General features: G+C 55.3%; 1 protein-coding gene across 3 annotated transcripts in view; it reads left to right on the top strand.

The window, feature by feature from the left end:
* The window catches only part of DSCAML1 (DS cell adhesion molecule like 1), a 364,102-nt gene that overhangs the window by 268,471 nt on the left and 80,148 nt on the right, over window positions 1–15,483 (top strand). For all 3 annotated transcript variants that reach the window (XM_027979838.2, XM_042232660.2, XM_042232661.2), the window contains exons 5-8: window positions 5,943–6,221; window positions 9,925–10,200; window positions 11,415–11,711; window positions 13,351–13,623. In XM_027979838.2, coding sequence (XP_027835639.2) covers window positions 5,943–6,221; window positions 9,925–10,200; window positions 11,415–11,711; window positions 13,351–13,623 — 1,125 coding nt within the window. The remainder of the gene's footprint in view (window positions 1–5,942; window positions 6,222–9,924; window positions 10,201–11,414; window positions 11,712–13,350; window positions 13,624–15,483) is intronic.

Below are 15,483 nucleotides of genomic sequence, written 5' to 3'. Positions count from 1 at the left end.
TGGCTTCAGGAGGCACAGGTTTGATCTCTGGGTGGAGAATATCCACTGGAGAAGGGCATGGTGACCCACTCCAGTATTCTTGCCTGGAGAATCCCGTAGACAGAGGAGCCTGGCGGGCTCTAGTCCACAGCGTCGCAGAGTCGGATACGACTGGAGCGACTGAGCGCTCCTGCATGTTTTTATTACAGCCTACCTCACAAGATTTGAAAGTAGGCAAACACAAGGTAAAAAAAAAAAAATCTCTAAATTAAATAAAGGATCTTTATTCTGGAGTGGCTTCTTACAGAAGGATGGAAGCTGCTGTTTCCTGAATCTCCAAGTGCCAGAAATTTCATGTATGTACTGTTTCTTAGGCACTATCATAGCCGGGTAAGGTGTGCACTGCACTTCGTATTTCTATAGGTAAGAAAATCAGACCTTAGGGAAGCCAGGCCACTTATCCCAACTGTTCAACCAGTGGGAGGCACAGCCAGAATTCACATCCTCCAGCCACAGACCCCCCATGGAAGGGGCTAATCGAACACCATACAGATGCTCCGGTTACAGAGGAAAGAAAGTCACCTGGTGCTCTTCAAGGGAGGCCTCCTGGAATAGCGCTTTTCAGACTCTTGACAGCGATCCTCAGACATCATCAGCGATGCCATGCATGCATGGTGTTTCCTACCACACACCCTGTGACGCACTCTGATAGTTCCTATTCTACTCTATCCTGTCTCAGTTTATCTAAATGCTGGTCACCACTCACCACATGGATTCCATCACTTCCCAACCGTGTGTGACCTGCAGTTTGAAGATTCCTGCTCTTATGGAAGTGGGGTCAGAGTAGCTTCTGGAAGGAACATGAACTGATTGTCAGAATACCTGGTTTGGGGACTAGTACCACCAAATCGCTCAACCCCTTTGGGTCTCTGTAAAAACGAGCTAGATTAGGTGACTTCTCAAATTCCTTTTCTTTCTTTCTTTTTTTTTTTTTTTTTTTTGAGTATAGTTGCTTTGGGCTTCCCTGGTGGCTCAGAGGGTAGAGAATATGCCTGCTATGCAGGAGACCTGGGTTCGATCCCTGGGTCTGGAAGATCCCCTGGAGGAGAAAATGGCAACCCACTCCAGTATTCTTGCCTGGAGAATTCCATGGACAGAGGAGCCTGGCATTCTACAGTCGATGGGGTTGCAAAGAGTTAGACACGACTGAGCAACTAACACATAGCTCATATAGCTGCTTTCCAGTGTTAGTGTCTACTCCACAGCAAAGTGAATCAGCTGTGTGTATACACATATCTCAGCTTTTTTTGGATTTCTTTCCCATTTAGGTCACCACCAAGCACTGAGTAGTTTCCTGTGCTACACAATAGGTTCTCATTAGTTATCTGTCTTATACACAGTAGTGTATGTCTCAGAGAAGGCGATGGCCCCCACTCCAGTGCTCTCGCCTGGAAAATCCCACGGACGGAGGAGCCTGGTGGGCTGCAGTCCGTGGGGTCGCGAAGAGTCGGACACGACTGAGCGACTTCACTTTCACTTTTCACTTTCATGCATTGGAGAAGGAAATGGCAACCCACTCCAGTGTTCTTGCCTGGAGAATCTCAGGGACTGGGGAGACTGGTGGGCTGCCATCTATGGGGTCGCACAGAGTCGGACACGACTGAAGTGACTCAGCAGCAGCAGCAGCAGCAGCAGCAGCAGTGTGTGTTTGCCGATCCCAGTCTCCCAGTCCATCCCACCCTCCTTCCCCTCTTGGTGCCCATATGTTTGTTCTCTATCTCTGTGAGATGACTTCTTGGATTCCGTCTCTCTCTCTCCTGTGATTTGGGGAGGATTACCCTGACCAGCAGGTGACTGTATCAAGGGCCCCCTCTTATTTGCCTGGTGCATTTTGGGGGCAAGACCAGAAGCCAGAAGAGCAAGGATCGGGCTCTCTTTTTCTCCCTTGTGTCTCCAAAGCTTGGACCTGTGCCTGGCACATAGTAGGTGCTAAGTCAATATTTATGGTTAAAACTAACCAGTGCCAAATGAAACTGCACTGTCACATGGGGAGGAGACGGGACTGCACAATGTGGCCCCATCTTTGTGGCTAGACCTTGCCATCTGCAGCCCAGTTCCCAAATGTGCCAGTGGTTCCCTTCCAAATTATAGGGACTTGTGTGTGTGGTGTTTTGCATCTCATTTGCATGCCTCTCATCCGGCACAGAATCCCCCATCCTGCTGGTCTGCTGCTTTCCCTTGCATGAATATTTAGCCCCTTCATCCTACTAATCTTACTTCTGCTCTTGGCCCTCCAAAAAGATACCCTTTAAACTAGAGAAGGGACTTTCCTGGTGGTCCAGTGGTTAAGACTCCGCACTTCCAGCGCAAGGGGTGCAGGTTCAATCCCTGGTAGGGGAATGAAGATCCCACATGCCACATGGTGCTGCCAAAAAATGGGGGGCGGGGAACTGGAGAATATGCCAACCCTTCTTCCTCTGGGGGGCTGTGGTGAGTGCCTGCCAGTTGGGGCTGGGGGATGTGGAGAATGGGAGATGCCACTCAGAGACTCAGAGATAAAGCCTAGAGAAACAGAGAAGCAAAGACAGGGAGGCACCCGGATGACAAAAGAGGAGAGACGTGGGCTCAGAGGGAGCAAGACGGGGACGGAGGAAAACAGAAACCTACCAGAGAGATGAGGTAGACAAGACGACAGCGGCAGGGAGACAGAGACCCAGAGGAAGCCACTGGCAGCGCAGGGGCGCCCAGGGAAGGGGCCCTGGGACTGACGCGGGCCCTGACATCATGCGACGTGACGAGGAAATCTACACGCTGCTTGTCTTGGCAGAAATGCAACTGATACCCAGGCAAGGAAGTGCAGAGGGGAATTCGTGCCAGGGGGTGCTCAGGCCGCAGCCCCCCAACCTCAATTCTCAGATCCATTCCCTGAGTCGAGGGTAGGGATCAGCTTTCACCTGAGCAGAGGCAGACTTAAGGAAAGTCTGAGCCCCCTCAAAAAAGGCCTAATAATCATTCGACACATTGAGGCGCTCTTTAGACTTTATTACCCAGTGCTGTCATGAGCATCTTCTCTGTGGAGGAGGCACCTTCATCTGCATTCATAAAGGAGGGGACCTCCATTCATAAAGAGCGACCAGAGAGGCTGAGAGGCCACACCTGAGTTCCCCAGCTCACGGGATGCCAAGCCGGGTGCAGAAGCCATGTTCCAGGGCGGCATTGTCCAGCCAGCTGGGGGAGGTCCCAGCAGCATCCCCCCAACTCCAGAGCACCCTGACCCCCTCACACCAGCCCTGCCTTGGCCCCAGAGATTTCTCAGGGCCAGGCCATCTGTCTCCCCCAGCCCTGGCAGCACCCGATCCCCCCAGGCTATCGCCGTACACGCCACGGCATTTTACTTCTGCTCCCGAGTAATGAAAGAGGTTTCTTTCCTTCAGAATTTAATTTCACGCCTGAGACTCGGTGATTAATTCCCTCCCACCGCCCCCCACCACCACCGCCCCTTCTTCCACCGCCCCGTCGGCCCCTCCGCTTGTAAATTCTGCGATGTGCCACGGAATTTGTGTATTTTGCATCAATTAAGTGTCACGTTGAGTAATTCTTCCCTGGCACCGGGTTTGTTTATCCCAACCGTTCCCACAGGGTTGTAGGGGAAGAGGCCGCAGAAGCTGGCGGGGAGGGTGGGCGGGCACGGAATAGTAATCGCCCAGCGCATCTGCGTGGCAGCTCAGCGTCAGCCTGGCTCTTTGACATACGCTGTGCTTTGTTGCCCACCACAGCCTGGGGAGATCTGGAGATGGCAGTGTCACCTCTGCGTGCAGGAGGTACAGACTCTGGGAGGTCATAAGACACCCCCACCCACTCACCCAAGGTCACCCAGCTCAGCAGTGATGCCGGCCACTGACATCAGGGTCGCCTGATTCCCACTCCCCAGCTCCTCATGAGAAGCCCTGGAGGGTGGGAAAAGAGCAGAGTCTTCTAGAAAGTCTTTCCGCAGGGAGGAGCCTTCCAAGCGCAGCCCCTCTCCAAGGGGGGGGGTAGGGGGCAGTCACAGGGTGAGCCGAGAACAGAGGACATTTCCCATTTCATCAGGAGGGGCCAGCGGGGTGTCAGCGCTCTCACCATTCACCCTGGAGCCGGATCCAGTGTTAGATTCTTCCGTCTCAGAGCGCATTTACTGAACAAGCGTGGGGAGACCTGGTTTTAGATCCTGGCTCTGCAGTCGGATCCTGGGCAGGTCACTGCACTTCTCTGGTCTCAGGGTCCCCATCTGTGTGTGCCCCCCAAGTCCCTAAGGACCTCCCCCTGGTGGCTCAGAGGGTAAAGAATCCTGCAATGCGGGAGACCCAGGTTCGATCCCTGGGTTGGGAAGATGCCCTGGAGAAGGAAATGGCAACCCATGCCGGTATTCTTGCCTGGAGAATCCCATGGACAACAGAACCTGGCGGGCTACAGTCCATGGGGTTGCAAAGAGTGGGACACAACTGCGCGACTTCACTTTCACTTTCCAAGTCCATAAGTCGGCTCTACTGTTCCATGAGCCTATGAAGTTCCTCGATGTGGGAAAGGCAGACCGCTGGCCCACCCCCTGCCCCTGTGCCTCCATTCACCCTCCCTCGGATGTCTATGGCTCGGGCAGCCCAGGCACGTGGGGATGCCACAGGGGATCAGCACTGCCTCAAGGAGCGTCCAGGGAAACCAGATACACGGCCTGGTGCAGACGGCTGCTGGCAAGAGCGGTCGGGGTGAGGGGAGGGGGCAGCAACAGTGGTTGCCTCTGGGAGGGAAACGGGGCAACTGGAAGCGCAGTGAGGGGCCCCCCTTTTCACTATATGATCTTGTCTACTTTCAGAACTTTTGCCATGTGTGTGTATTGTGCTTTTTTTTTTTAAATCTTTTAAAAAGAAAAATTTGCTTGAAAATAAAATGAAAGAAAAAGAAAACCCTATGGGAGTCCAGTGAGGGTGGCCTGGGGGAGATGTCCAGAAAGGGTGAGATTGAAGCTTTTTCTGAAAGATCAGCAGGAGCTGGCCAAGCAGAGCGGGCTGGTAGGGCACTCAGGTGTCAGGCAGTGTGCTGACAACGTGCCTGGTGTGGGGAAGTGGTGACATCAGAAGGTTGGGGCAGGCCAGGCCAGGGAACCTGGTTGGGGTAAGATCACAGATCACAGAGGCCTAACTCAGGATAGGAAGTGGGGATTGTAATATGTAGGTAAAGGCAGCCTGTGGGGTGTACATCAGGGGAAGGTCCCTAGTGGGCAGAACACCCAGGCAGGCCTTTCAGGGTGAGAACTAGACTGAGGCAGCAGCCAGAATGTTGCTCAGATGGCAGGGATGCGACACACCGAATCCCACCAATGAGGGCCTGGTCTCCTGGAGTGTGGGGCCGCAGGCCCACAGTCACTGCTTGCTTGTGGTTTGGGAACACAAAAGAGAGGAGCATTGCTGGATGGCAGGTGTATTTTACAGAAGGCTTAACTTCTAAATCTTTCTGGGCTTGGGGAGAAAAACACTACCTCCTCTGAGCCCACCCAGATTGCAGGTGGGAGCAGACAGGACAGAACCGAGGTGCCCATCCTTGACAGACCCAGACCAAAATGGACCAGAACTATAGTCCCAAGAGGTCGTGGTCTTCCTGCCACGGGGACTGTGTATATGAACGTCTCTCCCTCCCTCTTGTGGTTTTGCTTTCTCCCTCTGTTTGTCATTCTAACCTAGCCTGCCCACCACATCCTCACCTCCCTCAGCCCCCGCTCCCAGCCATGCTTTCCAGGGCTTCCATCTGGCTGAGCAGGAGAGTCTGGGCCAGAGTCTGGAGCACCAGGGGATCCAGTGAGCCATCCCACTGGGCATCACTCACTCCGGGCACCAGTGGGCAGCAAGTTCTGGGTGCCTGCCTTCCCACCCCGACCCCCACCCCACCCTTCCCAGGACTGCCCAGGACCACTCACGCTCTCTGCCTTCCAGATCCTGCCGAGTCAATCCCCACCATCCTGGACGGCTTCCACTCCCAGGAAGTGTGGGCCGGCCACACCATGGAGCTGCCCTGCACCGCCTCTGGTTACCCCATCCCTGCCATCCGCTGGCTCAAGGATGGCCGACCCCTCCCAGCTGACAGCCGCTGGACCAAGCGCATCACGGGGCTGACCATCAGTGACCTGCGGACCGAGGACAGCGGCACCTACATTTGTGAGGTCACCAACACCTTTGGATCAGCAGAGGTCACAGGCACCCTCACAGTCATTGGTGAGTGGGGGAGCCCCTCTTCCAGCCCCAGTAAGCTTTGAGAGCACTGCCTCTGGTGGGGAGGGACATGAGGGCAGCCCAATGCTTCTGGCTGGCCACAGAGATGATCCCCTCGTTGGGAAGGCAGGTTGGTGCCCTGAGAAAAGCACTGGGTTTGAAATCAGAAGACCTGCCTTTAAAAAGACCTGCCTTTGATGTCATCAGATAGTAACTGACCTGGGGAAAATCATATAACCATGAGTATCACCTCTGTGCCCTTTTCTGTCGAAGAGAATAATAATACTGCCCCTCCTACATCCTAGAGGTCATGAGGGTCATAGGGAACAATGACGGTGATGTGACAATCTCATGGGGCTTCTCAGCTTCTTGGGAGGAGGCAGTGTCTATACTAAAGGGAACGACACTGATGTGAATCTAGTAGAGGACATATGAACCCATCAGCGGCGACATTCAGAGTATTTAGGGATAACTTCTAGGGAGACATTGGGGGTAAACACCCAGGGCAGCCTTTCCAGGACCTGCCAGTTGGGCATGAACTCTGGTCCTTCCTGTTGCTCCTCCCATTCCAGAGCCCCAGGGTCCAGGGAGCACGGGTGGAGAGCAGGAGGCCTTCACAGACCCCTGCTGCTGCTGAGCCCCTGGAAGGGCAGAGGGGCTGAGATCGGGGTGGGGGAGGGGGAAACCCCTGGAGGGGAAGTGATGAGACCCAGAGCATTCTTCCCCCACCCAGCCTCATCTCTCTCTAGGGTTCCCTGCTCTTGGGGCTTCAGGGAAGGTGTTGGCAGCAGAGGGGCTGAGACTTGGAGACCCTGTGGGATCTCAGTCCTGTGGGGCAGCAAGAGCCTGAGTCCATGAACTCTGAACCTAATGACATCATGGGGGATTCAGCCTGGGCAGTGGAAAGAGGCTATCCAGAGGTGGTCCCGTCCCCATCCCCCACCTCTGCCATTGAGATTGACCAAAGAGACTCTCTGCTCAGCTCACCCCCTGTCTCATAAGCACAGAGCTGCAGGTCTGCAGACCCTCAGCTGGACCAGGGGACCGCACAGAGCCCACCTCCTCTGGGCTGACCTTCTGGGCCTAACATTCTGTCACCCTCAGCCCAGATATGGGCCCAGTCTCCTCCCCATAACCGCAGGGATCTTGGCAGTTGGGGCATGTTTATCTGCAGTACAGGGAGGAGACCCTCCCCATGTGAATTCACTGTGAAGCTGGAAGAGCAGAAAGAGCCCCAAGAAATGCTCTAGGAGCAACAGTTTGTGATACAAACACTTAGGTTAAAATGCTGGAAGCTTAGGGGCGGGGGAAGGTCCTCTCATACAAACAAGATGTGGACCACAGAGTAGGCAGGTAGGAGGACCGGGATCCATACCCTCTTCTAAGCTCCATCCTAAACTGTTTGGCCTGCAATGCAGGGGACCTGGGTTTGATCCCCGGGTTGGGAAGATCCCCTGGAGGAGGGCATGGCAACCCACTCCAGTATTCTTGCCTGGAGAATCCCCGTGGACAGAAGAGTCTGGTGGGCTACAGTCCATGGGGTCGCAGAGTCAGACATAACTGAGCGACAGATCTGAACTGAACTGAACTGAACTGAAGGCTCTTGCAGGTCTCTGGCTCCTGAAATCCCCAAGCACACAGTATTACTTTCACCCCCTTCAACCTCTTCTGCTACACTCAAACACATACGCACACTCACACACTCACACTATCTCAGGGAACAGGTCAGGAGGGCTGTGTACCCCCATCCTTGAAAATTAGCACACCTCACTCTGAGTTAATTTGATGTTCCAAGCTCCAGCTTCAGTACAGACAGGCAAGCAAGTACTTACACGCACACATCCAGGCAGATGTGTTGGAAGCTCACATGCCTACTTCCCTGCACATACATGCAGACATACATGGTGTCTGTGTGCACCCACAGGCACACACGCTCATCCTAGAGCACATGGACACACAATAAGTAACTGCCTGTAGCTGTGTGCACACGCTCTGCCCCTGTGGGCATGGATAATCCTGACGCTCTGAGATGCAGAGCTCCCCACCCTCCCCCTCACTGGGCTGGGCTGGATAACCAGGTTCAAGAGGAAGTGACATGGCTTTTCTCTGTCTTCCTTCCCCTCTGATAGCACCTCTTTGCCAGGTTCATGGAGAGGAAAGCAGTGTTTGTTTTCATATCCCCCTCATTCTGCCACCCAACCTCCCACCCATCCTCCGTGAGGCCCTGTGCAGAAGCAATGAGGAGAGAGCTGCTGGCTGGCAGGTCCTGGGAGCCCTGGCTGGTACCTGGGGCGAGTGGAATGCCACCTGCATCATGGCGCACTGATGTTCCCTGGGTAGCAGGCAGAGGGTCTGGGAGTGAACAGGCTAAGCATAGTGTGAGCAGACTCCTGCATGCTTTGACTGTGTCCACCCAGGCAGGCCTGCCGTATGCCCCTCTCCTGCAGGCTCCATTACTGGGGGTCTAGACAGGGAGGCCTGGTGTGCTGCAATTCATGGGGTTGCAAAGAGTCAGACACAACTGAGCGACAGAACTGAACTGAACTGAAGGCTCCTGCAGGTCTCTGGCTCCTGAAATCCCCAAGCCCATGGAGATCAAGGAAGAGAGGCCAGCTTGGGGCTGGTAACCAGCCAGCCAGTCAATCAATAAACATGACTCAGACAGCAGTTGTGATACAAAGATGAGAGTCGCTGCCCTGCTTTCAAGTGGCTCACAGTCCAGAGGGAGAAAGAGAAACAAAGTGGCGATTGGAAGACATGAGCTTGGTGTTCTGTTAGTTACACACAGGGAGCCTCGGAAGAGGAATCCTTAGCCCAGTCTGGGAGGGGAATAGTATCCAGGAAGGCTTCTTGGAAGGGGTGGCACCTGAGTTTGGTGTGAAGGATGAGTAGGAAATAGGCAAAGGGGGCCAAGAGTGCCCTGGGTGTGCGGGAACCACAGGCAGGATGCTGCTCTAGAGACTGCATAGCTGAGAAGGGGGCCAGGTCTCAAGGGCCTCCATGGCCTTGGATGCCGAGCTGAGAGTTGTTGGGTGCCATGGAAGTTATGAGCAGGGCAGTGGCTGGCTGCAGTGAAGAGGACCGATGGAAGGTCATGAGGAAAAAGGAGGAATGGAGAAGTACCGCATGGGTCCAGGCCTGGAGCTCTGGGCCTGCAGCTGGACAGGGGCAGTGGAGGTGAAGAGTAGGGAGTTCACTGATGCGTATAGAAGAAGTCAGACCAGCAGAAGGTAGCGGCTGGTTATCTGGATAAGCACGGGAGACAGGTGGCGGGCTGTGGGTGTCTCCCTGGTTTCTAGGGTGGGTGACAGTGAGAACAATGAGCCAGCCAAGCTCCCATCCTCCTCATGAGCCAAAGGGTGCTTTCCAACCCCTCACCCCCACCCCGGGCAAGGACCCCACATCAGGACAACACAAGCCATCAGAACAACAGGTGCCAAGACATCCTCTGGCCTGACCCTGCCATTTCACAGATGGGTAAACTGAGCCCTAGAGAGAGGAATTCACTCAGTCTGGTTCCCACCCATGCGCCCCCCGGCCCCGACACACACGCAAGACATCTTGGAGACAAAGCCAGGGTCTCCTGACTCCCAGGGCCTTTTATGATCGCCGCCCACCCACAACCACACTCCACTCACACTGAGTCCTTTTGCTTTTCTTTTCCTCCCCATTTCCCCTTGCCTTTCCCCTGCCTGGTCCGGCCCAGACCCCCTTCACGTGACCCTGACACCAAAGAACCTGAAGACTGGCATCGGCAGCACGGTCATCCTCTCCTGTGCCCTCCTGGGCTCCCCGGAGTTCACCATCCGCTGGTACCGCAACACCGAACTGGTGCTGCCCAGTGAGGCCATTTCCATCCGCGGGCTCAGCAACGAGACGCTGCTCATCACCTCGGCCCAGAAGAGCCACTCAGGGGCCTACCAGTGCTTCGCCACGCGCAAGACCCAGACTGCCCAGGACTTCGCCATCATTGTGCTGGAAGGTGAGTGGGGGGCGGGGGGCAGCTGGGCGGGTTCCGGATTCCTGCAGCCAGGCCAGGAGGTACCCCGCCCTCCCAACAGGAAGCATTCATCCAGCGCTCACTACACACCAAGGAGATGCCCTGCCTTATTTCATCCTCCCATGGGCCCTGCTTGGAGGTATTTTTTAAAAAATAATATCTATTTTGCAATTGAGGAAACTGAGGCTTTGGTCACTTGCCCAAGGTCACACAGTTCTGCCAAGGAACTGGGTTTGAACTCAAGTCTCTTCAACAACTCCATTGCCTCTACAAAATTACTAGAACTGCATTATTAGAGGGTTTCCCAGGTGACGCTGCTGGCAAAGAATCCACCTGACAAGGCAGGAGACACTGGTTCTATCCCTGGGTTGGGAAGACCCCCTGGAGAAGGAAATGGCAACCCACTCCAGGGTTCTTGCCTGGAGAATCCCATGAACAGAGTAGCCTGGCAGGCTATAATCCATGGGGTCTCAAAGAGTCGGATATGACTTAGCAACTAAACCACCACCAATCCTTTATAGCATTCCTGCGTGGAAGGATGGCCAGTGTTAATGATTACATACCCATGATCCATGGAGGAAGTGGGGGCCTGGGGGCCCAGTCTTCCGTTAACTAAGATTTAAGCCCCATCACAGACACCTCCCCCCACCATGGCAGCCTCTGGGCAGCTTGCATCTTAAGCCTCAAACTTTCAGCTTTTTGACGCCACCCCTCCCACTGAAATGAGCTGGAATTAGATTCTTCAGGTCCAGTCCCTTCAAGTCCTGGTTCCACACATAGTTAACCTCTGAGCCTCTATGTCTTTATTAATAAAGTTAGAATAAAGAGGTGGAAAAGGAAAAGTTGAGAGGATCTAACATTTATTAAGCACTTACAAAGTGCTGTGTAAGCATCTTTAATGCATTAATTCATTTACTCCTCACATCCATATAAAGATATAATCATTGCCTCCATGATCTCCATCGTCCGTGGAGGGAAGCTGGCAAGACTCAGAGATGTTAAATAACTTGCCCAAAGACACAGAGCTAACCAAGCGACTGAGACTGGATTCAAATCCAAGGGTCTTCATTCATATGCAATAGTAATAGGGCACCCAGCAGGGTTTTATGGATAGCACGTGATGAGGTGCGGTGACCTGGTGGGGACAGTCTCTCCATGACTCAGTGACCCTGAAGGGTGCTCCTCACTCCCTGCAGATGGCACGCCCCGCATCGTCTCATCCTTCAGCGAGAAGGTGGTCAACCCCGGGGAGCAGTTCTCACTGATGTGCGCAGCCAAGGGCGCCCCGCCCCCCACCATCACCTGGGCCCTGGACGACGAGCCCATCGTGCGGGATGGCAGCCACCGCACCAACCAGTACACCATGTCTGATGGCACCACCGTCAGCCACATGAACGTCACGGGGCCCCAGATCCGTGACGGGGGCGTGTACCGGTGCACGGCACGGAACTCGGTGGGCAGTGCTGAATATCAGGCGCGAATAAACGTAAGAGGTGCCTGTCTACATTTAAATATCAGAATAGGCTTTTAAGTTCCTTTGCCATCTCTGTGGTTACCATTATTCTTGTGGTGATTAGTACTTATTATTATTCGTCATTTTGATTTTAGTAGAGGTCTCTCTCCTGTCCTCCTCTCCCTGCCCCCCGCAAATGCCATCATCCATTTGTGTGTGTGTGTGTGTGTGTCTGGTACTGTTCACCCTCTTTGCATTCCCATTCTCCTCCTCCCTTCACACCTCCCACAATCCTGCCCCCTACCCCATCCCTCCCCATCAGTCTCTCTGGCTCCAGGTACATTGAGCACTCCACTGGCATCTGCGTCCCACCCAGGCCTTGCAAGGACAGGCACAGGGCAGGGGGCGGTGGCCCAGCGTGCCCTTTGGTAGAGATGTCCACCAAAGCTTTATCCCCATGTACCCCTACGGAGCCACCCCTGAGGTGCTCCAGGAGCTGTGAGCAGCCAGGAGCCAGGGAACCATCTTCTCTCAATCCACCATCTCCTGGCTACCCTCTAAGACCCCAGCCATGAAGACTAGGGGGTTCAGGCTGGGTGAGGGTGCCCCAAGGCAGGCACCTCCATGAGTGGAGGAAGGAGGCCTCACGGCCGCCTTCCCCGTGCCTCAGGTCTCCAACTTGCTGTGGTGAGAACAGAGGCTCCTCTGAAGCGCTCTGTAGCCACGTGGGGTCAGACTAGTCCTCGTCTGACCCTACCAGTGAGCCCTGACCCAAGAGCAGAGGAGGCGCAGGGGAGTGGGAGGGCCCTGGTCCAGGGGCGCTGGTGGCTGCCATGGAAACAGGGAAGGAGAGTGGCGAGGTCATGCAGAATTCATCTGTGCCAGGTCTCTGACCCTGACATGAGAAACGGGGTCTCCTTTGACCACCCTCCTGCCCTCTGAATTGGAAGGGGACAGGCTGCCCAGTCATGGGAGATGCCTTGGTCCAGCCCCTCATCTGCTGGGTGAGGGGGCAGCTGGAAGCCCAGAGTTTCATTTACCTGCTCCAGCACTAACCCTTCCTGGTAGCCTCTGAGCCCCCTTTGCAATTCCCATGAAGCCAGCTGCCCACTGACCCAGCCTATGACCCTCCCCACTTCTGCCAGTGTGATCAGAGCCCCTCTTTGTAGCCCCTTCCCAGGGGCGCACAGAACACATTTATTGTTGAAAGAAGAGCATCCAAGGAAGACCTTCCTATTGTCCTTTAAGTAGTTAATACACGTGAGGTCTAAGACCATTGTGAGCAAATCGAATGAAAGTAACAGCATCTCATCTTAATCTCCTCCTAAATGAGGACTCACCCTCCGAGATCCCCATCACTTCTTGGTGAGGCTTCGGTTTGCTCATCTAGCCCATCCCAGTAGGGGAATGGATTCTCGCCCCAGGGCATGAATGAACTGTCTCTGCAACTGTTTGAAGCTAGTAACAGTGAATCCTGGAGAGACCCCAGGTGCCCCCAGTTCCAGCCGCTGCCTCGTAAAAAAAAAAAAAAGGCCTCCCTTTCTCCCTGCCGAATTTCCATCCCCTAAGAGATTCCAAGGCCAAACAACTGAGAAGAGCACCCCAGGGCGATGCCTGGCTGTCCCTGGCTAACCGCACCATCACCCGTCCTCTCCTCCTCCTTCCTGACTCCTGCCCAGGCCCCCCCAGCATCCGGGCGATGAGGAACATCACGGCCGTGGCTGGGCGGGACACCCTTGTCAACTGCAGGGTCATCGGCTACCCCTACTACTCCATCAAGTGGTATAAAGACGCCCTCCTGCTGCCCGACAACCACCGGCAGGTGGTGTTCGAGAACGGGACCCTCAAGCTGACGGATGTGCAGAAGGGCATGGACGAGGGGGAGTACCTGTGCAGCGTCCTCATCCAGCCGCAGCTCTCCATCAGCCAGAGCGTCCACGTGGCTGTCAAAGGTAGGCTTTCCCCCGCTGCCACCCAGAACCGGAGCACCCCTGTGGTCACCCAGGACTGCAGGCTCCTCTCCGCAGCTGCTCAGCTGGCGGCACTCCTGAGTGGACTCCAAGAAAGAGAAGGCTCTGGCCTGGAGTTTGGAAAAAGTGGGGCAGGGAGATTGCACGGGGGCAGGGGCACAAGAAGGCCATGGGTACCTCTACATCCAGTTCTGGCTGTGGGCTGCAGGTCAAGGCCGCGCTGGCCCCAGAGGTGATCGGCTATATTTTTCCCCTGTGTCAGCATGGAGCCACCCAGAACTCAGCTGGGCCCATTAGAGACCAGCAGGGGCGCAAGGGGCAGGACTCAGAATGGAAGCAGCAGGAGGTAGGGTGGAAGGCGCAGGCGCTGGGTGCCCTGACTCCCTTCCGGGGCTCAGACAGGCGAGGCTGCTTTTCCATAATTGACAAGGACCTTTCAGCTGCTAAGGGCTTCACTGGTGACTCATATGGTAGAGAATCTGCCCGCAGTGCAGGAGACACAAGTTCAATCTCTCAGTCAGGAAGATCCCCAGGAGAAGGATATGGCAACCCACTCCAGTATTCTTGCCTGGGAAATCCCATGGACAGAGGAGCCTAGGGGGCTACAAGTCCATGAGGTCACTAGGAGTCAGACACAGCTGAGCGACTAACACTTTCAGCTAATGCTGCTAGAGGCCTGGAACCTAAAACCCTCATCCCTCCCAGGCCCTCCACGCTCACCTGGGTGAGGTCTGTGTTCTGCTCAGACACCTGACACTGTGCCTGGTACATGGCAGCCATTCAGTAAATGTTTGTGGATTGAAGCAATGAAGGCATATAAGCAAGCAAATAAATGAATGCCTGACTGAGACAGACGTCCCCCGGGGTCAGGGGCTGTGTGGTGCTGCGAAGCTCCCTCTCAAACACATTCTTTGAAACTGACAGGCCTGGAGATTGTCTGGATGGTGGGTGAGAGCTGGGTGGCCTGGTTTCCCAGGGGGCAGGGTGGAGAGGTGGGGCCTGCCTCCTGGCTGAGGAGAGGTCCCTGAAAGCCAGGCAGCTGGGGTGCAGGGTCATTGGGCCAGTGGTGGCCGTGACGGATAAGGGCATCTGTCCCTTTCTGAAGAGCCGGGGCAGGCTCCAGCATATCCCCAAATGCGAAACATGAACCCAGAGAGGAAGCCAGCCTGGGCCCTCGAGCCCACAGGAAGGAGAAAGCTGTGGGCTCCGGGCTTGAAAAGGGCTCTAACACGGGGGGAGGGTCCAGGGGGCCCAGATTTCTGAAGCAAGATGGAGTGGAGGTCTTGTGGACAGGAAGAGGGGGTCTCGGGGGCGTCTGGGCCTTGTGGACAGGAAGAGGGTGTCTCGGGGGCATCTGGGCCTTGTGGACAGGAAGAGAGGAGTCTAGGGGAAGGATTGGTTTGGGGAAACAGGTGCTGCCTCTGGTTTAGACCCCTCCAAGCGTGCGGTGAAGATGGGCCATCCAGGGGGCAATGTCAGAACCGCTGGGGAGATGGAAGGTGCAGCAAAGGGCGCAGTCAGGGCTTCGCTCCTCCGCTGCCTGTCACCCGGGCTCTCTCGTCGGCCCACCGGGGCCGCGTCACATGCCCCCTCGTGCACACACCGCCTGTCGCAGTGCCAGACAGTGTGTGCTGCTGGAGCCAAAACTCAGACTTTAGTCTGGGTTGCGGTGACTTTCCGGGAAGCCTGGCTCTGAGCCTGCGAACTGGGGGAGGGGCCGTCCTGGTGGCCCTTTCAGGCTTGGCGGCGAGAGACCTCAACAGCATCTGCCTCCTGCCTCCTCACTGCTGCACCCCAGACAGTCAGAGGGCCATTCTGGCCCCTCTTTCAGCCTGAAACCTC

This window comes from Ovis aries, chromosome 15 (genome assembly GCF_016772045.2).
Source record: "Ovis aries strain OAR_USU_Benz2616 breed Rambouillet chromosome 15, ARS-UI_Ramb_v3.0, whole genome shotgun sequence".
Classification (NCBI taxonomy): Eukaryota; Metazoa; Chordata; class Mammalia; order Artiodactyla; family Bovidae; genus Ovis; species Ovis aries.
This window is presented reverse-complemented; position numbering and strand designations above follow the sequence as displayed.